The sequence below is a fragment of the Mytilus edulis genome, chromosome 8, assembly GCF_963676685.1.
Source record: "Mytilus edulis chromosome 8, xbMytEdul2.2, whole genome shotgun sequence".
NCBI classification, from domain to species: Eukaryota; Metazoa; Mollusca; class Bivalvia; order Mytilida; family Mytilidae; genus Mytilus; species Mytilus edulis.
Window position 1 is genome coordinate 90,488,067 of NC_092351.1, and position 21,584 is coordinate 90,509,650.

The window sequence follows — 21,584 nt, forward strand, 5'->3', positions numbered from 1 at the left end:
GGGACAAAAAAAGTTCAACTTTAAACTTTATCTGATTTCATCCAAAAATAAATTATTGGGGTTCTTTTATATGCTGAATCTAAGTATTTAGATTCTTAATTTTTGGCCCTGTACTCAAATTGGACTACAGTATGGTCCAAAGGGTCCATACTTAAACTTTTAACAAAAAAATAAATTCTTGGGGTTCTTTGATAGGCTGTTTTTGAACATGTACTTAGATTTTTGTTTATGGGCCCAGTTTTCAAGTTGGTCCAAATAGGTGTTCAAAATTAAACTTTGTTTGATTTCAACAAAAATTGAATATATGGAGTTCTTTGATATGCTGAATTTAATCATGTATTTAGATTTTGAAGATGGACCATAAAAGGTAAATGCCCCAACTTTCCAGGGTTCGACCTCTGTGGTTGTATCAAGCTGCACCCTGCAGAGCATTTTATTTACATTGTCATTGTTGTTACAACATTTTTAAACAATTGTTTGAATAACATGCAACAATGAATCCTGAATGTGTGTTCTTAGATTTGTGCTATTAAAATAACGGTTATAAAGACATTTTTTTGTGTGTTTTTTTCTACTGCCAAAATTAGACATTTTCAGATATTGTCTCATCTAATGACTTGATTGTTTTATAGGTTTACCAACTGTTTTGGAGTTCTTGGTGTGCTTGATCGTCTCCATGGAACAGACAACAATTTCAGGGACAGTAAAGCCTACCAGAGACACATCATGTTACTGAGTCTCACTCCCCTGTCTCAACAGTACCCAGATACACCACCTAAACAATGTTTAGAGAAAACATCAGACAAAAAACATGAATAAAGGGTTTTAGCACAACAAGTATTTTTGTAAAACCACCTTTTTTAAAAGTGTTATGATTTATACTTTCTTCATCAGTTTATTTGTTACCCAAGTGTTATTGAAGAGCATACTTTATAATCTTTAACCTGTAGCCATTGTGTTATTGAAGAGCATACTGTATAATCTTTAACCTGTAGCCATTGTAAATTAATAGGTTGTTAAACCAGGTTTACTGTTGTGATTTGATGTGTGAAGGTAATATGATCTGATTTACAGCTTGTTTTTTTATGTCCATATGTAATTATTGTGAAGGTTATATGAACTGATTTACAGCTTGGTTTTTTATGTCCATATGTAATTATTGTGAAGGTTATTTGATCTGATTTACAGCTTGGTTTTTTATGTCCATATGTAATTATTCACCTAGTCAATTGGAGTAAGTACAATCATTTGTTGTGATGTCTTACTTAATTCTTATAAAGTATTATGACTTTTTAGGCCAGCCTAAAGGTTTCAATTTGTTTTTTAATTTGCTTGAATTGTTTTTGTTGAGATTAACACCCAATATAACTTATCTACTGACATGGAATTCCAGAACATATATTTTTTTTTATCAATATTCATTTTGCATTGTTTTTATGAGCTTAGAAATTACTATAGCAGACATTTTCTATGAATGAAAGATGAACTACTATAACTAGATTGATGGTGCTTCACCTTACAAACATCAAGATAAACTACTATAACTAGGTTGATGGTGCTTCACATTACAAACATCAAGGTATACCATGGTGCTCATGGTGTATGTTTCTTTTTCTTTGAATTATAATTTTTGATTTTTATTTTTGATTGTCCTGTTGGTTTACCAGTTATATATCTCTTTTTATGAATTATATATAAACTTTATTTATGTTTATAAATTATGCCTTGAGTAGAATAAACGAATATTGAACTAAACAGGTCATTTAGTTTACTTAAAAGATAATTTGTTTTGTATAATTTACAAAAAAAAAATGTATGTAAGAAATTTTACAAAGATAAGCTGCATAGACCATGTAGACTCCACATTCGTTATGTTATCCAGAAGTATTATGTTTAACATATGTGTTTATATAAAGGGGGGGTTTAGATCTAAAAAAACATGTTTAACCCCCGCTGCATTGTTGCGCCTGTCCCAAGTCAGGAGCATCTAGTCTTTGTTAATCTTTTATGATTTTAAATTTTAGTTTCTTGAGTATGTTTTGGAGTTATGACGTCCATTATCACTGAACTGATAGATATTTTTGTTAATGGGCCAGTTGAAGCACGCCTCTATGTGAGGGAGTTTCTCCCTGTATTGAAGACCCGTATGTGGCCTTTCAGCGGTTGTCTGCTCATTGGTCGGATTTTTGTCTCTTTGACACATTATCCCTTTCCATCTCAATTTTATCAATAACCATACAAAAAATAATGATTAGTAATTAGTTTTATTATCACTCAATTTAGGTATCTGTAAATGTTACAGATAAAAACTAAGAAGTGAATCTGATGAAGTGTACTTAAATACAGAAATAGTAATACCAGTGTCTGTTTATTCTTCTATGCTATAGTTTGGAATATCATATTAATTTGTACAGAATCCTTTCTACTATTCTATAAGGATGTTAACTAGACTAGTGACTAGAGGTAGGTGTCAGTTATGTTAAGCAGCTGAAAGCATTTTTAGCATACTAGTTAAAAACATGATCAAGTATGATCAAGTTAAATAGTTTAGATTGTGTTTTAATTAGTTTTATTTGCATTTCAATGTTTTCATGGACAAAAATGATGGATCTGCATATCTTGCCCTGTTGTTATTGATTGATTGGTATTTGTTTTTTTGTTTACTAGTAGTTCTGTTAATAGTATGTTGTCTTAAGGTGGCTCAGATGTCTTCCGCCATCTTGGATTTTGAAGAAGCAGACAACTTTGGTCTAGATATTTGATGAAATGTGCAAATTTTGAGAGTTGTTTGTAATTCCTGTAAAAGACTGTTGATATAAATATAGAAAATTGTGTGCTTTTATCATAACTTTAGCTGTAATTTCTCAAAAACACCTTGTTTCTTTTTAATTTTGCCAAAAAAGGGGAGATAACTCAGATAAAGTAATTTTTATAATGGAAAGCGTTATAAATTTACCTATTTTGATATGTAGCATGAAAACAAGTTCGGTGACCACATTTTTTCTCTTTTTTATTTGAAAGTATATTATAAGAGCAATCTTCTCACATTTTTTCTTAAAGTTTTAATAGTACGTTTTCTTTTTATCGCACAAAATTTTATTTTCTACGCATAATCTATACAAAATCTGACAATTTTGCACAATCTGTAGCGTGAAAAAAGTCTGTTGACCCATACTTTTGATATATTTTTGAAAAAAAGCATGATAAAAACTTTATTATGACAGGTTATCAAAAAATTCTATCAATTTTAATTAAGACTCCTTAGCCACTTTTAGCATTAAGTGTGCCTCCATCGTCGACATCTGTCTTGTCATTGTGATTTTCATCTGTCTATAATATTCAGAAATCACTTGGACAATTCTTGTTTACAGTCAACCTCATATTTATAAGGGTTTTCTTGTCTATAAATCAACAAGGTCAACAGTCACAACTTATATAACACAGGGTTTATATGCAAAAAAAGTAGTACTCTGACCCGTTTTAAATTTTGAATAATTTCAGTTGAAAGTTCGGCAATTATTAGTTTTAGATAAAGTTCAGTTTTTGTTTTCACATGCAATGATGTGAGTTTTTTTTATTCTCATCATAGTTAATGAATAAGCAAATTGAAACATAACGTTACAAATGTACATTCTGGTAAATTGTAGTCGGTATACATGAACAATTTTAGTATTTTATATTGTCACAGAATGAAAATACAGGTCTTCTTTAACAGCAAATTGCCAATTTATAAGAGAAACATGTTGTGAACCATTAGGTCTCACCAGTTAAATTCAACATAAGAAACTGTAAATAGTTAAGTACAAGGATTATAATTTAGTACGCCAGACGCGCGTTTCGTCTACATAAGACTCATCAGTGATGCTCATATCAAAAAAAGCCAAACAATACAAAGTTGAACAGCATAGAGGATCCAAAATTCCAAAAAGTTGTGTCAAATACGGCTAAGGTATTCTATTCCTGGGACAAGAAAATCCTTAGTTTTTCGAAAAATTCAAAGTTTTGTATCAGGAAATTTATGAAAATGATCACATTATTGATATTCATGTCAACACCGAAGTGCTGACTACTTGGCTGTAAAAATATGTTACTAGAATAGATTATGCTACTTAATTTAAACATTTAGCTTTTAATACTATAAACTAACTTATTTTTTGGCTTACATATCTGTGACAGACTTGTTGCTGACTTACATTCTGTATTACTTTTCTTAAATTTATTCTCCTGTAATGATACTATAGATGTTCCAAGTTTTACATTCTTGTATTTGCTTTATCATTGTGATTGCTGAAGTCTCAAAATTAAATCATTCCCATTACAAGTTGGTCAACCGTATGCCACTGAATGACTTGTGCTTTTTCTGGTATTTTTTTTGGCATTAACTTTTGTGGCATTTAGAATAAAAAAAGTAATACATTGTGTTATAATAATGATAAAAATAATAATAATAATACTCCATTATAACTTCAGTTACAGTTTTGGTTTTGCTTTTTTTGATGCAACAATCAATGCAGTTTTTCTTTTTGTGATATTTGTCATTGTAAATAAAATATAATTTTGTGCTGACATTTCTTTATTATTTCATTTTGTTAAGCTGTGGATTGCAATGTCAAAAGAGTAACTCATTTTTGTTAATAAAACTTTCGTGTTATTCATTTTCTTGTGGGGATATGTTTCATTGGCAATTATACCTTATCTTTTAATGATCATCATATATAACAGGATTAAATATTGCTCACCAGACACTCTTTTCTTTTTATACAAAAGCTTTTGAGTGATGCTTAAATAACAAAAGCAGAACGGTCAAAATAAAATAAAGTATAAAGTTAAAGAGCAATAAAGTATAAAGTTGAAGAGCATTGAGGAATGAGGACTCCAAAATTTTGAAAGGTTTTGTCATTAACAGCTAAGGAAATCTGGGGTAGGAAATCCTTAGTATTTCCTCCTTTGTAATAATAACCATATCAATGATAATTCATATTAACACTGGTGTTTTAGTTGTAGTATAAATGACCATATCAATGACAATTCATGTCAACACTGATGATTGATTCAAGTCCTCATCTTGATGACGGAAAGTAAATATGAGACCACCATTCCAAAGACAAGAACATTTCAATCCCCTCCAAAATTTTCCAATATCATTATTAAAAAGAATGATAATAAGAGTAATCATAATGTATATACTAGAAGAAATAATGTTAAGCAAAAAACAAGCCCTGTTAAATCCAAGAATAAGTCTATAAACGGGAGGAAAAGAGGTCAAATTCTATGGAAAACAACAACGAAGTAAAATTTTGGCTGGTAGGATCTTCTATTGTTAAAGATATGAATGCAAAACAAATCTTAAGATACCAGTCCGCAAAGATTACAACACTTCGAGACTAGACTATAAAAGGAGCAACTGAATTCCTTGAAACTGGAAAAATGAAAGCTGATAATATCGCATATCAAGTAGAATCAAATGACTTAGACGAGAAGTCTGCAGAAGAAGTTGTAAACAATATGAAAAAACTGGTATTGACCACACAAAGATAGGTGCCTGGCTTAAATATTATAATTAATGAACTCTTGCCTAGATACTAAAAGTATTACAAGCACACTGAAGATTATGAAGGTAAAGGGTTAGATTGCAATATTTATTGGCAAAGCTATGCACAGAATTTAACTTGAAATTTACATGTCATAGAAACCTAACGCAAATTCACCTCAGTTAGGCATTCACTTAGATGTATATGCAGGAATTGGAATTTATGTGAGAAATTTGAAAAGCATTGTAAGCCCTCTTTTCGGAGTCGTAAATCCACAATATACCGAAAGTAGACAAAGTAATTGGAGAAATCATCAACATGAACGTCTTGCACATTTAATAGAAATCCGTGGGACAACCATCATGACCATTCCTCTCAGTGTCAAGACAAATTCAGAAACAACAATTTCAATGACTTCCACCAAACAAGTCGTCGTAATTCAGACATGAACCTAAATTACTACGTTTAGCTCTTGAAGGCTTGCACTATTAAAATGTTTTGGTTACTTACCATGTTTACCATGGTGTACTGTTAATTGTTATCATTAAGATATTTTCATTACTATTTTTATAAATAGCATTTTGTAATAAGGATTGGTTAAAATTACAATGAAAGACTTCTAAATATGAGTAGAAAGTTCTGTGAAACTGTTTTTGTTTTGTTTCTTATTTTAAAATTTGTTCTAATAAAAAAAGAAAATATGAAAGTTTGCATGTACCATACCATATATTACAATGTTTTCAAGTTTATATTTACTAAAAGGAAAAAAAAAATAAGTTTCCTTAGATATTCATTGAATGTTAAAGAGAAATATCCCTTTGTCTAGTTAAATTTGTTTGTCCATCATATAATTCCATAGTTTAAATGTATCTTAATACAGCTTCAAAGAAATGAAAAGGAAAAAAGAGTAAATATTTAAAGTGAAAGTTCTGCATCTGGGGAAAATTTGAGTTACTTCCCTTTGCCCAGTAAATTTCATTGACATCTTGCTTTACACCACACATTGATTTAAAAATGAAAACCCATTTGTCAATTGGTAGTTGGAATATTCAGGGCCTGGGAGGTAAATTAGAAGATGACTATTTTTTATCGAGTCTAAAATACGACATAAACATTTGAATGGAAACTTGGAAGGGTTCTGATTCTAGTACAAACATTATGAATTTTAATTATGCTCAGAAATCTAGAAAAAAAGAAATTTAGATCCAAAAGATACAGTAGAGGTATAATTGTATATTATAAATCTACCTTACATAAAGGCTTATTAGAAGTTTTAAATGTAAAAAAATCTTACAACAGGCTATGGTAAAAGCTTGATAAATATTTCTTTGGTTTAAAAAAGAAAAAAATATGTGTGTGCTATAATATTTCACCATTGTCATCCACATACTTTAATGATGACTTTATATTACTTGAAAATGAAATATCGAAGCTGTCATTCAAAGATAATATTCTTATCATTGGAGATCTTAACGCTAGAGTCAGTAATCATTTAGATTTTATTTCTGATGAAAATAATATTAATGATGATCTTTTAAATTTATTGTTGGATGACTATCTGGGTGATTCACATATATATATAGAAATTCTTTAGACAAAGTATCAAATTTTCATGGAAAACAACATATTAATCTATGTATTGCCTCCAGGCTGAGGATACTGAATGGTAGATTTGTAGGTGATCTTTTTGGTAATGTAACATGTTATAAGCATAACGGTTCAAGCAGTGTTGATTATACCTTGTCTGACATGGATTTGATGTCCTCTATTGAATATTTTTATATTGGTGAACCAACATATTTGTCCGATCATGTCCCTATATCTGTTATACTGAAATGTAATATATGTCGCACAGCAAATAAAAGTCATAAAAACTTTACTCAAATAGAAGTTAAATATGGATAGAAGTATAAGGGGAATTTAAATATACAACAAATTAGAGATTTTGAATACTCACAGTTTGAACAATTTTTTTTTAGGAATTGACAAGGCAACTTCTAATAGAAAAAAATATTTTTGAGAGCCTAGCAAAAAATCCTGTAAAATTGTAAGATATAAAAAAAATTTAACTAAAAAAACTAAACAAAAAACCATGGGTAGACTATGAAATGCGTGACCTTAAAAAAACTATTAGAGCAAAAGGAGCTAAACTCCGACGAGAACCATTTAATTTAGAGCTAAAATGTAAATTTTTTACTCATGCTAAAAATCTTAAAAAATAAAGAAAAAGTAAAGAGAAAGAAAATTATATTTAAAAAGAACTTGAAAGAAACATTAAAAAAATTGCAAGAAAAGGACCCCAAAAAATATTGGGAAATTCTTAAAAGATAAAAAAATGAAGACACTTAAAAAGGATGATTGTACAAATATCAAATTGAATAACTATGAAGAACATTTTCAAAATCTTGGTAAAGCTGAAAAATATGATAACTCTTTTAGGGAAAAAATTAAAGATGACTTAAATATGCTTGAGAGTACTTTAGAACATAAAAGTTTGAACTGAAAGTCCATTTTCAATATCAGAAGTAAAGAACTGTATAAAAGAATTGAAATCAGGACAAAGTGCTGGACCTGACTTAATATGGCCGACATGTAGATTTTGGCTTATATCTCTGAAACCAAAGCATTTAGAGAAAATCTGGCATGGGGTAAAATTGTTAACAAGGTCAATATTTATCTGCCCTGAAAGTTTCAGACAAATCGGACAACCCGTTGTTGGGTTGCTGCCCACGAATTAGTTATTTTTGGGGTTATTTTGCCGATTTTGGTTATTATTTTGAATATTATTATAGATAGAGATACACTAAATAGCAATAATGTTCAACAAAGTAGGATCTACCATTAAGTCAACATGACCAAAATTGTCAATTTCATAAATGTTTGTAAATTTGTGTAAATTTTTACAAAATATTTTCCACTGTAATTACTGGGCTAAGTTCATTATAGATAGAGATATTTGTAGCAACAAGAATGTTCAGTAAAGTAAGATCTACAATTCATCACCATCACCAAAACATGATTTTGTCATGGATTTATCTGTGTCCATTGTTTAAAAGAGGGACGAAAGATACCAGAGGGACAGCCAAACTCATAAATCGAAAATAAACTGAAAACGCCATGGCTAAAAATGAAAAGGACAAACAGACAAACAATAGTACACATGACACAACATAGAAAACTAAAGAATGAATAACACGAACCCCACCAAAAGCAAGGGGTGATCTCAGGTGCTCCGGAAGGATAAGCAGATCCTGCTCCACATGTGGCACCCGTCACATTGCTTATGAGATAACAAATCCGATAAAAATTATAATTCGGTAGGTCACATTTATGAATATTAATATGAACATAGACCAAGGTGAGCGACAAATGCTCTTGAGAGCCTCTAGTTGTATGAAAATATGCCATGATTTAAAAATGAAAACTCAAACTATTCATCCCTATAATTGTAATTCTAAATATTTAACGTATATACAAAAGATGGTTATGACTTGCATGAATAAATAGTTATCAAAGGTACCAGGATTATAATTTAATACACCAGACGCGTTTCGTCGACATAAAACTTATCAGTGACACTCATATCAAAATAGTTATAATAAAGCCAAACAAGTACAAAGTTGAAGAGCAATGAGGACCCAAATTTCCAAAAATGTTATTTGTTATTGAATAAACATTGAAATGATGTGGAAAACTAAGAATTTTCTTATCCAAGGCATAGCTGACTTTAGCCGTTTTGGCACAACTTTTTGGAATTTTGGGTCCTCAATCAAATTGTACTTGTTTGGCTTTATAATTATTTTGATCTTAGCGTGACTGATTAGTCTTAAGTAGACGAAACGCGTCTGGTGTATTAAATTAAATCCTGGTACCTTTGATAACTATTTGTACCATAATTATATATAAAAAAGAAGATGTGGTATGATGCACGTTTCAAATACTAAACGTTTCAAATTTTGTACAAATTTTACGATACTTTCACTCATCTATAACATTGAAAATTTGAAAAATGTCATGCCCCCTCTTGAATTTACAAATGACCAGTCCCTCAACTTATAAAATATTACAGTGTATAAAAATCTAAATCTTAACAAGAGAAAATCAAGCCCATCTAATTAAACTAGTAATAGGTAGATAACAATGTTATGTTACCATCGTGAGAGGCCAATTGAATTAATCCATATAATTAATACATGTTTATTATAAGACTACATGATATAGAACTGCATGTTATAAAACCCCAGTGTGTTATATATAGATAAAGTCAATGAACTTTAAGCACGTGTAACTATTATAATGTCACTCAAGATAAGATAGGCGGAGTCTCTATAAACGTAAACATTGACCAGATGATATAGCAATATCATTACAACCCCCCTCTTGAGACAAGCAATTAATTTAACACAGTTCATTAAGTCACATTGAAAGTCTAGCCAGTTTGTGTTGTATGTTGAATCTAATTAACTACGATAAATATTTACAAACAGCATGCAATTTAACGATCATACGAAATTACTTTAGAAAATCACATGTTGATCAATAAAGAAAATAGAGAAAATGTTTTCTAGAATAAGTAGTAAACGTATACTGAATTAAATAATTTTGATGAACAAATTTGAAGAAATTGTGATTATCTATTTAAAATAATTTCATACAAACGTAAGGTCAGGGTAGACTCTCCTGCCTTTTCCTACTCGATAAATCTGAGCAAGGGCATTATTCTGTCCCTTACGACACTACTCAGATTTCCTTAAGAATTTAACACTCCTCTATTAGTCGAGTAGGTTTTTTGACAGATCTTTCACTTCTTCTAACAGACGATGGTTCTGTAGATTGTTCATCGGTTATATTGTCGTTGTGATTGTTTTCATTTGCTTTTTCTAAAGATGTTTGTTCGATTTTGTCTTCTTTTGTTTTCATTAAATGTTTTCTGTTTCTTTTGAAAATTTGTCCTTCTGGTGTTTCAATCACATATGAGTTCGGAGTGTTATTATTTTTCACAACAGTTCCTTGGTCCCATTTTCCTTTCGGCTTGTGCTGGAATCGAATAGTGTCATTCGGTTGTAATTCAGGTAATGGTTTTGAACTTTTATCGTAATATTGTTTTTGGTTCATTTTTTGTTGTTTCATTTTGGTTTGCGTGTTCTTCAAATTACCGCATTTTGGTTTCAAACGGTTCTTTATTGTCGGAATAGTTGTCCTCAGTCTTCTATTCATTAAAAGTTGAGCTGGTGAGTCAAGATTTTCCAACGGCGTATTTCTGTATTTTAACATGGCAATATACGGATCTTTTCCGTCCTGTTTAGATTTGCTTAACATTTTCTTGACGCTTTGAACGAATCTCTCGGCTAATCCATTGGACTGTTGATAGTGTGGACTAGACACTGTGTGTGTGAATCCCCATGATTCTGCAAATTGTCGAAATTCAGCTGATACGTATTGAGATCCTGAATCACTTTGGACTTTTGTCGGTATGCCGTGTCTCGAAAAAACGGATTTCATGTGTGTTATAACGCATGACGCACGTATGTTCTCTAATTTCGCAATTTCAAAATATCTTGAGTAGTAATCGACAATGATTAAGTAATTGTTATTGTTCCAATAAAAAATATCGGTACCAACTGTCATCCACGGTAGATCCGGACATTCACTTTCTGACATCGGCTCTTTTGAGTTTGATCTTCTGCTTTCTAAGCACACACTGCATTTCGAAATAAAATCAGTAATCTGTGCATTAATTCCTGGCCAAAAGATAGAGTCTCTTGCTAATTTTCGGGTTTTTTCTATTCCCAAATGTCCTTCGTGTAGTTTGTTGAGAATATTCTTTCTCATACTCGCTGGTATAACTATCTTTTCTCCTTTTAGGATAATTCCATTTACGTTTGATAATTCATCCCGGAAATTCCAATATTCAAAAACCTCCTTGGGAACCTCATTTTTCTCATCTGGCCAGCCGTCTATTATTAGCCTGGTCAGTGTTTGTAAGGTACCATCCTTTGAAGTTTCTTCCGTTATTTGTTCAAGATTTCTATCAGACATTGATGTATTTCTTATGACCATGTTCACGAAACACTCTATATCATTTTCCACTTCATTATTTGTGTTGATCTTTATCGGCGCTCGCGATAACATGTCTGGAACTATTAAATCCTTCCCTGGTATGTACTTCAGTGAGAAGTCATATTTTTGTAACCTCAGTAACATCCTCTGTAGTCGTGGCGGAGCACACCCTAGAGATTTTCTCACGATCATCTCTAACGGTTTGTGGTCAGATTCAACATTTATGTGTTTACCATACGTGTAATCATTAAATCTTTCCAATCCAAATAGCACACCAAGTAATTCTCTTTCTATGTTGGCATATCTGCTTTCGGCATCTGTCAATGATCTTGATGCATATGCAACAGGTTTATTGTCCTGTATCAACATTGCCCCTAGACCGCATTGGGATGCATCACAACTTACAGTAACTGGTTTTGACACATCGTAGAAACTTAATACTGGATTCCTAGTTATAATGTCTTTTAGTTTCTCAAATGCTTGTTGCTGTTCATGTGTCCAAATGAATTCATTTTCTTCTTTTAACAGCTTTCTGATAGGCTCTGTAACTGCTGACATATTCGGAACAAACTTTGCTAAATAATTAATTGTCCCTAGTAGTCGTTGTATTCCTTTTTTGTCTGTTGGAGCCGGCATTTCTTTGATAGCCCGTATTTTTTCCTGATCGGGTCTTACTCCATCTGCGCTTAGGGTATGTCATATGTACGTCACCTCTTTTACTCGAAACTTGCATTTTTCGGCATTTAACGTAAGTCCAACCTCTTGACATCTGTTAAGAACTGAGCGAAGTCTATCATCGTGTTCCTTTCGCGTTGTTCCCCACACTAGAATATCGTCGATATCAGTTTCAACTCCTTTTAAGTTTTCAAACAATTGTGACACTCGTTTTTGAAATACTTCTTGTGCCGATTTAATTCCAAAAGGCATTCGTAAGAAGCAACACCTCCCGAATGGAGAGTTAAACGTAGTAAGGAGCTGGCTCTCTTTATCCATGCGTAACTGCCAATATCCACTATTACAGTCTAGTTTACTTAGATATTTAGCACCTGTCAGTCGTGTGGTTATGTCCTCTATTGTTGGTAGCGCAAAATGTTCTCTTTTTATCGCTTTATTCAAATTTCTTGGATCTAAACAAATCCTCAACTTTCCTGTTTTCGGCTTTTCTACAACAACCAACGAATTCACCCAGTCTGTCGGTTCGTCGACCTTTCGAATTACTTCTTTGTCTTCCATTTCTTTTAATGTACCTTTGAGCTTTTCTCGAAGCGCGGCGGGTATCTTTCTCGGCGGGTTTATTACAGGATTGACGCTTGAGTCTATTTTGATATGGTACGGTTTTTCTAGACATCCTAAGCCTGTAAAGACTTTCGGAAACGATTTGACAGGATCGTCAACGTCTGCTTGTACCGTCATAATAACATGAATAAGACCTAACTCATTTGACGCCTTGAATCCTAATAGCGGAGATTGATTTGTGTCCGTCACAAAGAATTCACAGTTTTTGTCTTTTAAATACAACGAACATTTTCCTATAACTTTGAGTTTATCTCCTGAATAGCTAGTAAGAGAAGTGGAAGTTTTGCTTAATTTGACGTTTGACAATTTCTTGTAAATTGAAAGCGGTAAGATGTTGACTTGAGCACCAGTATCGATTTTAAATTGTACTGTCTTACCTTGCAATTTGAATGATGTAAAGCAAGCATTTTCTTTGATTTCCGTTTTTCTATTTACTGCTCCTACGAAGTAATTTTCACCGTCCGATTCGCATGAAGAATATTCATCTAATCCGTGAACACTTTTCGAAAACTTTGATTTACAGAACTTCTGATGGTGATTCGGTTTTTTGCATTTATGGCACTTTTTACCGTATGCAGGACAGTTTCTTTTCTCGTGAGTTGTTCCGCACTTTCCACAACTGAACTGAACAATTCGACCCTCGCTTCTCGTGATCTCGTCTGCTCGGACCTATCTTTGCGTAGCCTTCATTGCGGTTATTTCTTTGGTGTTGAGTTTTCCTCCTCAAAGCGTGTACTTGTTCTTCCTCATTCAACGTTTTCATCTGTTTTCGAGATTCTTCGTCGGCACGACAAATACCAACAGCTTTGTCCAGTGTCAACCCATCCTCTCGAAGTAAACGTTCTTTTACTCTGGAAGAGTTCGTACCACAAACTATTCTATCACGAATGAGTCCATCTTTTAAGTGTTCAAATTCGCAGTTTTTTGCAATTAACTTCAGGTCTGTTAAATACTGATCAATACTTTCGCTCGAATTTTGAACGCGTGTATTAAAACGATGTCTAATTACCGTTACATTCTTCTTCGGGATGCAATAGTCCTCGAATTTTTTCAACAGTACTGGAAGTTTGTCAGCCTCATGTTCACCGAAATTGAAAGTATTATAAATTTCTCGGCCGTCTAATCCGATAACATATAAAACAGCTCTGCACTGTTCCTTTTCCGTTTTTTCACTCATAGCTACTTCTAGGTATAAGCTCATTGTTTGTTTCCACCTTTTCCATTTCTCGGATAGGTTGTCTTCATGGGAAAAATCCATTTCTGGTGGTTGCTTAAAATGACCATCCATTTTTTCTTTTATCTTTTCCCCACCAAACAATAACGATAGCATTTGCTATTCTAACTTTTGTAAAGTCGTTTTCACATCTGACACCATGTTATGTTACCATCGTGAGAGGCCAATTGAATTAATCCATATAAATAATTCGGCTGTTGTTTGCTCTATGGTCGGGTGGTTGTCGCTTTGACATATTCACCATTTCCTTTCTCAATTTTATGTTTATTATAAGACTACATGATATAGAACTGCATGTTATAAAACCGCAGTGTGTTATATATAGATAAAGTCAATGAACTTTAAGCACGTGTAACTATTATAATGTCACTCAAGATAAGATAGGCGGAGTCTCTATAAACGTAAACATTGACCAGATGATATAGCAATACCATTACAAACAATTTAATATCAGAAATAATAATTCAAAAACAAAAAAATCACAAGTTAATCTACGTGGGACATTGTTCAAATGCTACTGCGTAATCAGCTTACCGATTTTAATATTAGATATATATTATCGTGTCGTATCGATTTTACATAGTACAATGAATATCAATCGTATTGATTAATGTATTATTTAATTTTAAACGCGGCTGGTAAGTTAAAACAACAAAACATATAATACAGTTGTTATTATAAAACTACGACGGATACATTTACATGAGGGTAGATGTCAGATTGATGATTTTATGATATAAAACAATACACGTTTAAAAACATGTATAAACCATTCAAGTTGCTTAAGGTTTTCTACCTTTAAAGCATGAATTGTATAATTAAATTCATTAAAAACAATTTATGAACATGTCGGTTTAAACAAAATTTGGAACAATGTAACAATTAGGTTCAACTCTGAAGGTAAACATTTTGCTTAATTATATCAAATATATGAAAGACATTTTACTTTGGACTGTTTAATGAAGTGCTCTCAATTATGATTAATCAATGTTTTGAATTAATAGAGTAATATAAATAGATATATGTAGTGTATACCATTTCATCCAAAACACGCAACCATTAAGTTAAAGTCAATTGTTGAATGTATGTTAGGTTTCCAACATTAAACCCGTGTGTTTATTCATTTTGAATAGTTATTTTTTTTTTTATTGTTTTCATTATTTTTACATCCTTTGTTTTACGTGCGATTTCAATCACCCTGGTTACCGTATTTTCAATATCGATCGATCGATTGAATAGAATTGTTGATTGAATAAGGTATATTTGTATTAGGATATGGAAACAAATGTGTTCATATTATTGCGAAAATTACCATTTATACAAAACATGCCAAAAAACAAACCACAGAACATCCACATAAATAGAAAATTGTCCTTGTTCATCAATTCCTGTTCGAAATAAAAATTATCATAAAATTATTATTTGCGGAGCATATAAAATAAATCTTACGTAATTTTGAAGGTCGTGTTTCAAAGACCTTAGTTTTTTTTTCGTTTTTGTTGTTTTTTAGGGAGGTATAAGTTCGGTTGTATTCTAGTCGTATGATCCGAGTTTTTATACGACCGCAAACAAAATTTGCGTCGTTATAATGCTATCATGTCGTCTGCATCGTCGTCGTCCGCGTCGTCCGAAAACGCATTTAGTGTCCGAACAATAACTTGAGTTTTAGTGAATGGATCTCTATGATTTTTTTACAAGAAGGTTCAATACCACTACAGGAAGGTTGGGATAGATTTGGGGTTTATGGTCCAAATAGTTAAGTAATTAGGGGCTAAAAAGGGGCCCAAATTAAGCATGTTTGTAGTTTTTAAACAGTAACTTATGTTTACGTGTATGAATCTCTCTGATATTAAACCACAAGTTTCCATACCATGAAGGGAGGGTTAGTATTGACTTTGGGGGGTCATAGCTCAAAATGTTTTGGAATTAGGGGGGAAAAAAACGGGAAAAACTAGGTTTTATCTGGTCAATGGCCATTTAAGACAATTTAAAAGCAGTGAAAGGGGAGGTAATTCAAAAACATTTAACATGCAATGTTGGGTATGATTGGATTTACCTCCGTTACATTACTTGTAAATTATATATATGTCAGCTTTTAAACTTATTGCCAAAAAGGGGTGTGGGGGTGTAGTAGTTGTCACTTTTATTTTTTTCCAAATGAAGAAAACTTTAATTGCACCATAATACGCAATAGATTTATAAGATCTTGACATTTGTTTTGTGTCAAAAAACCATATTATGTAAAATTTTTTATTAGAATCCAAACTCAGAGCTGTATCAAGCCTTAATGTTGTGTCCATACTTACCCTAACTGTTCAGGTTTCGACCTCTGCGGTCGTATAAAGCAGCGTTCTGCGGAGCACCTGGCTGAAATTCGTTTTCGTTTATTATTAAGATATTTAGAGAGAGGCATATTGTAGTTCTTCTCTTATATTTTATGATTTTCCCTCAGTTTTTGTTTTAACCCGAATTTGTTTGTTTTTCTCAATCGATTTATGAATTTTGAACAGCGGTATAATACTATTGTCTTTATTTGAAGATCATTTAAAAGCCATTGTTCTCCGTAAAATCCAATTTAAATGTCAGGTGTTATTATCCCATATTGATGCACTGTTTATATTTTAAAAACGGCTTGGTAATTTTAAACAACACACTTTATTATTAAAAGGAAACGATTTCAAGTCTATAAATAAATCTTCATTGAAATGGATTTAAGAATTCTAGTTAATAATTGAATATACATGTAAAACAATATCAAATAATAAAATACCTTGCTGATCAATTAAAAGATACTTTACAAATGTGTTAAAGGGGCATGAGCTATGAGATATAAATAACACATACACAAGGCGAATTGTGAGAAATTCTTGTATTCTGCATGTTATATGATTAACAGCTATTTCTTTTCAAAATTCTTTCGCGTTAGTTTCTTTATATTAACAAAAATGTGTTTTTTAATTAAACAATCTTTGTAAATTTGATGCTTTTTCACAAATCGTAGCTTAATAATAGCACAATGACTCATACCTTTTATTATATTTTTGGAAAAAAAGCACAGTAATATCTTCATTTTTGCAAGTATCAGAAAACTCTATTTTAGGAAATATATATACCGATGAGCCACCATAACAAAGTATATAAAATAGTTCAGTTTAATAGACATGTAACAAAGTTCATATTCTTAGAAGATTTATGTGGTTAATATCTTAAAATGTTTAATAACGCGATAGAAGAAAATTTATTTAACATCCTTGTTCAGGAATTTTCAATTATACAGTTAATACATGTGTGTTCAGAAAGCATAACTGCGACTAGTCACAACTTTTTGCACATTCATAAACTTCATAATTTTTTTTTCTTTGCGATTTGTTCTGTTTATGTTAGACAAAATTAAAATCACAAAAATACTGAACTTAGAGGAGAATCAATTCGGAAAGTCCATAATCACATGGCAAAATCAAATAACAAAACGCATCAAAAACAAATGGACAAGAACTGTCATATTCCTGACTTGGTACAGGCACATTTTGGAATATATGTACACAATGTACTATACAAATGTTGAGCATCGAGCAATATCAGCACCATAACAGTCGTTACGCCGTTGCTCGTGATAAAAAACAATTATGTCTTACATGTCCACTTATCTAATATAAATGGTAAAAAAGAAATTGTATAAATTATTGTAGTCGGAAGATTGTTCTTGTCTTCTGGTCGCCATTTGTTTGTTTGACATGGTTTGTCAGTTCTTTTTCGATTGATGCGCTTTGATATGCCTTTGGAATATTCTGTTTGTCTCTTACATGTGCATGCAGTACTGCTTTCAAACCACGACTTGACAACAAGTTTATCAAACACATAAAAAAAAATTGACCTAGTTTGTAATAAGAAAATAAACGGAAAAGGATAATGACGAACAAAAACCTATGACAAACACTGAATAGCAGCTCGGTACACGCACGTGTTTAAAGTGGTATGGTAAGACATATGTTCAGGCAATTACTTCCTCCTCTGTTTTAAAGCGTTCCAATTGTCGTAATCGTAAGTCAGTTGTCATAATTCCAAAAAAATCTGCCGCAACCTTTTTATGCTCCACCTACGATAGTAGAGGGGTATTATGTTTTTTGCTCTGTGCCTCCGTTCGTCCGTCCGTCTGTGCGTCCGTCCGTTTGCTTCAGGTTAAAGTTTTTGGTCAAGGTAGTTTTTGAAGAAGTTGAAGTCTAATCAATTTGAAACTTAGTACACAGTTCCCTATGATATGATCTTTCTAATTTTAATTCCAAATTAAAGTTTTGACCCCAATTTCACGGTCCACTGAACATAGAACATGATAAATTATTGTAGTCGGAAGATTGTTCTTGTCTTCTGGTCGCCATTTGTTTGTTTGACATGGTTTGTCAGTTCTTTTTCGATTGATGCGCTTTGATATGCCTTTGGAATATTCTGTTTGTCTCTTACATGTGCATGCAGTACTGCTTTCAAACCACGACTTGACAACAAGTTTATCAAACACATAAAAAAAAATTGACCTAGTTTGTAATAAGAAAATAAACGGAAAAGGATAATGACGAACAAAAACCTATGACAAACACTGAATAGCAGCTCGGTACACGCACGTGTTTAAAGTGGTATGGTAAGACATATGTTCAGGCAATTACTTCCTCCTCTGTTTTAAAGCGTTCCAATTGTCGTAATCGTAAGTCAGTTGTCATAATTCCAAAAAAATCTGCCGCAACCTTTTTATGCTCCACCTACGATAGTAGAGGGGTATTATGTTTTTTGCTCTGTGCCTCCGTTCGTCCGTCCGTCTGTGCGTCCGTCCGTTTGCTTCAGGTTAAAGTTTTTGGTCAAGGTAGTTTTTGAAGAAGTTGAAGTCTAATCAATTTGAAACTTAGTACACAGTTCCCTATGATATGATCTTTCTAATTTTAATTCCAAATTAAAGTTTTGACCCCAATTTCACGGTCCACTGAACATAGAACATGATAGTGCGAGTGGGGCATCTGTGTACTTGGGACACATTCTTGTTTTTATTATAAGTTATGAGCACCACGACTGTCGCCACTAGTTCAGCAGGATCTTATAATACTCTTAGAGCACATGCAATAGCTTTCGCTAAGGTTCATGTTGATTAGTTATTTGTGTTCCTGTGTAGTGTGTTGTGAACTATAATGTCTTTTCTTACCTTTTTGAATGCAATGAAACGTTCTTTGGACAAACACATGTACATGTCTGAGTCTGAATGTCTCCTTACATCACTTCTACTTGTTAATGACAAATGTGTTCCATTTAAAACACATAATACTGATAAACATAATCGGAAAGAAGTTTTACCATTATCAATCATGTTTGGGACCAAGTGTCTGCGCGTCAAAAACTGACCTCAAGCTCTTTTAAAATTACGATGTGGATATGAAATGCAAAGAAATATTTGAATGAAGTGCACATAATAATTTTAAGGCGTCTGCTTTTTAAATCTGACTAAGCTAGATCTACGTCTAACGTATTGATTCATATATTATACAGTTTCTTAGGTGAAGGTTTTCCTATATGTACAATTCAATCCAATTAATATATAGGAATTCTATACTACTATTTGTAAATTTAATTTTCTTCAATATACAAATGCTTAATTTCTTTGTTAGCATTCAACATGACATTTTATAAAATGATTTTAAACATTTCGTGCGTCTCGTTTGAAAAAAAATAATGTTGACAACTCTACAGCATATTTAGGTAGGTATTCAAACATTTTGTTTAAGTTATTCAGTTAAGTTAAATATTGGAAAAATAACTAGTGATGAAAGAACTGTAAACTTAATATTGGTGCCTTTTTTTCTTATTGTAAAATAACGCCCTTATTTTCAACGATGCTCTTTACGAAAACAACAAATGACAAACAATAATCAACACCGCATTTTGAATAAGAATATCTCGAGACCTATACTATTACTGCTTTGTGAAAATTCTAGACATATGAATTATTCTATTCATGGATAAACGGCCTTTATATTTTTACAATTTGAGTACTTAGTACTTACATATACCTTGTTTCAAACTTTCTACGATGGAATAAATCAACTTATTTCCTCTTTTTGATGTCTTAACGTTTGTAGTTATACATCTTATTTTTTCTGTTGTATTCTTGTGTTATGGTAAAGACAATTGATCATACAGTTCATTTAGTAGATTTTAGTTTGGATCAACGAAATTTACACTATATATTTGGTTTTGATTCAGCGACATAGCTAAATAATACAATTAATTATCTATTTACTACTACAATTTGATATTGATTAGTATTGTAATTTTCACTGTTTATATATAATAAGCGTTAGAGATGTCATACAAATCTAATCTTGAACTTCATCTTATTTCTTTCTTAATTTTGGGAACTCGTTTTAGTAATTCAAATGGGACGTCATTTTGAGCGTGACACTGATTATGGCTAACAAGGCTGTGAATTTTTGTAAGTTATCCGTTTTTATTCTGTGGCTGGTCACCACTTCAATTTAATCATGTGTACCTATTATATAGTCATTTTTGTCGAGCCTTCAACTTTAGTCGAAAAAGCGAGACTAAGCGATCCTACATTCCGTCGTCGTCGTCGGCGGCGGCGTCCACAAATATTCACTTTGTGGTTAAATGTTTTGAAATTTTTATAACTTTCTTAAACCATACTGAATTTCTACCAAACTTGGACAGAAGCTTGTTTATGATCATAAGATAGTATCCAGAAGTAAATTTTGTGAAAATAAAATTCCATTTTTTCTGTATTTTACTTATAAATGGACTTAGTTTTTCTGCGGGAAAACATTACATACACTCTGTGGTTAAAGTTTTTTAAAATTTAAATAACTTTCTTAAACTATCCTGGATTTCTACCAAACTTGGACAGAAGCTTGTTTATGATCATAAGATAGTATCCAGAAGTAATTTTGTGAAAATAAAATTCCATTTTTTCCGTATTTTACTTATAAATGCACTTAGTTTTTCTGTGGGAAAACATTACATCACTCTGTGGTTGTAGTTTTTAAAATTCTAATAACTTTCTTAAACTATCCTTGGTTTGTACCAAACTTGGACAGAAGCTTGTTTATGATCATAAGATAGTATCCAGAAGTAAATTTTGTAAAATGACAAATCCATTTTTTCCATATTTTACTTTAAATGGCCTTTTTTTCTGCTAGGAAACAACACATTCACTCTGTGGTTAAATTTTCAAAAATTTTGATAACTTTCTTATGTACTATTTTTTATTTGTACCAAACTAGGACAGAAGCTTGTTTATGATCAAAATTAAGCTAGTATCTATAAGGAAATTTTGTTAATATTTTGTACCTGTGTATCTGTATTTACTTATAAATGGACTTAGTATTTCTTCCAGTTAACATTACATCCAGTCTGCAGTTAAAGTTTTTAAAACAATCCAAACATAGTATCAAGCGGAATATTTGTATTGA

General features: G+C 31.9%; 2 protein-coding genes and 1 long non-coding RNA gene across 5 annotated transcripts in view; all 3 read left to right on the forward strand.

The window, feature by feature from the left end:
• The window catches only part of LOC139486616 (fatty acid hydroxylase domain-containing protein 2-like), a 31,696-nt gene extending 30,752 nt beyond the window's left edge, over window positions 1-944 (forward strand). For both annotated transcript variants that reach the window (XM_071271542.1, XM_071271543.1), the window contains exon 7: window positions 633-944. In XM_071271542.1, coding sequence (XP_071127643.1) covers window positions 633-819 — 187 coding nt within the window. In that variant the 3' untranslated portion in view covers window positions 820-944. The remainder of the gene's footprint in view (window positions 1-632) is intronic.
• Window positions 945-950: 6 nt separating this feature from the next.
• Window positions 951-4,568, forward strand: LOC139486617 (uncharacterized). The gene is made up of 2 exons (XR_011655624.1): window positions 951-1,110; window positions 1,168-4,568. It is a non-coding gene; the product is annotated as an uncharacterized lncRNA (long non-coding RNA).
• A 10,383-nt stretch (window positions 4,569-14,951) lies between these two features.
• LOC139486618 (serine/threonine-protein phosphatase 6 regulatory ankyrin repeat subunit B-like) overlaps window positions 14,952-21,584 on the forward strand; it is a 28,443-nt gene continuing 21,810 nt past the window's right edge. The window contains exon 1 of one of the 2 annotated variants that reach the window (XM_071271546.1): window positions 14,952-15,021. The gene's annotated coding sequence lies outside the window, so the exon portion shown is untranslated. The remainder of the gene's footprint in view (window positions 15,022-21,584) is intronic. The other variant, XM_071271545.1, reaches the window with a different exon arrangement.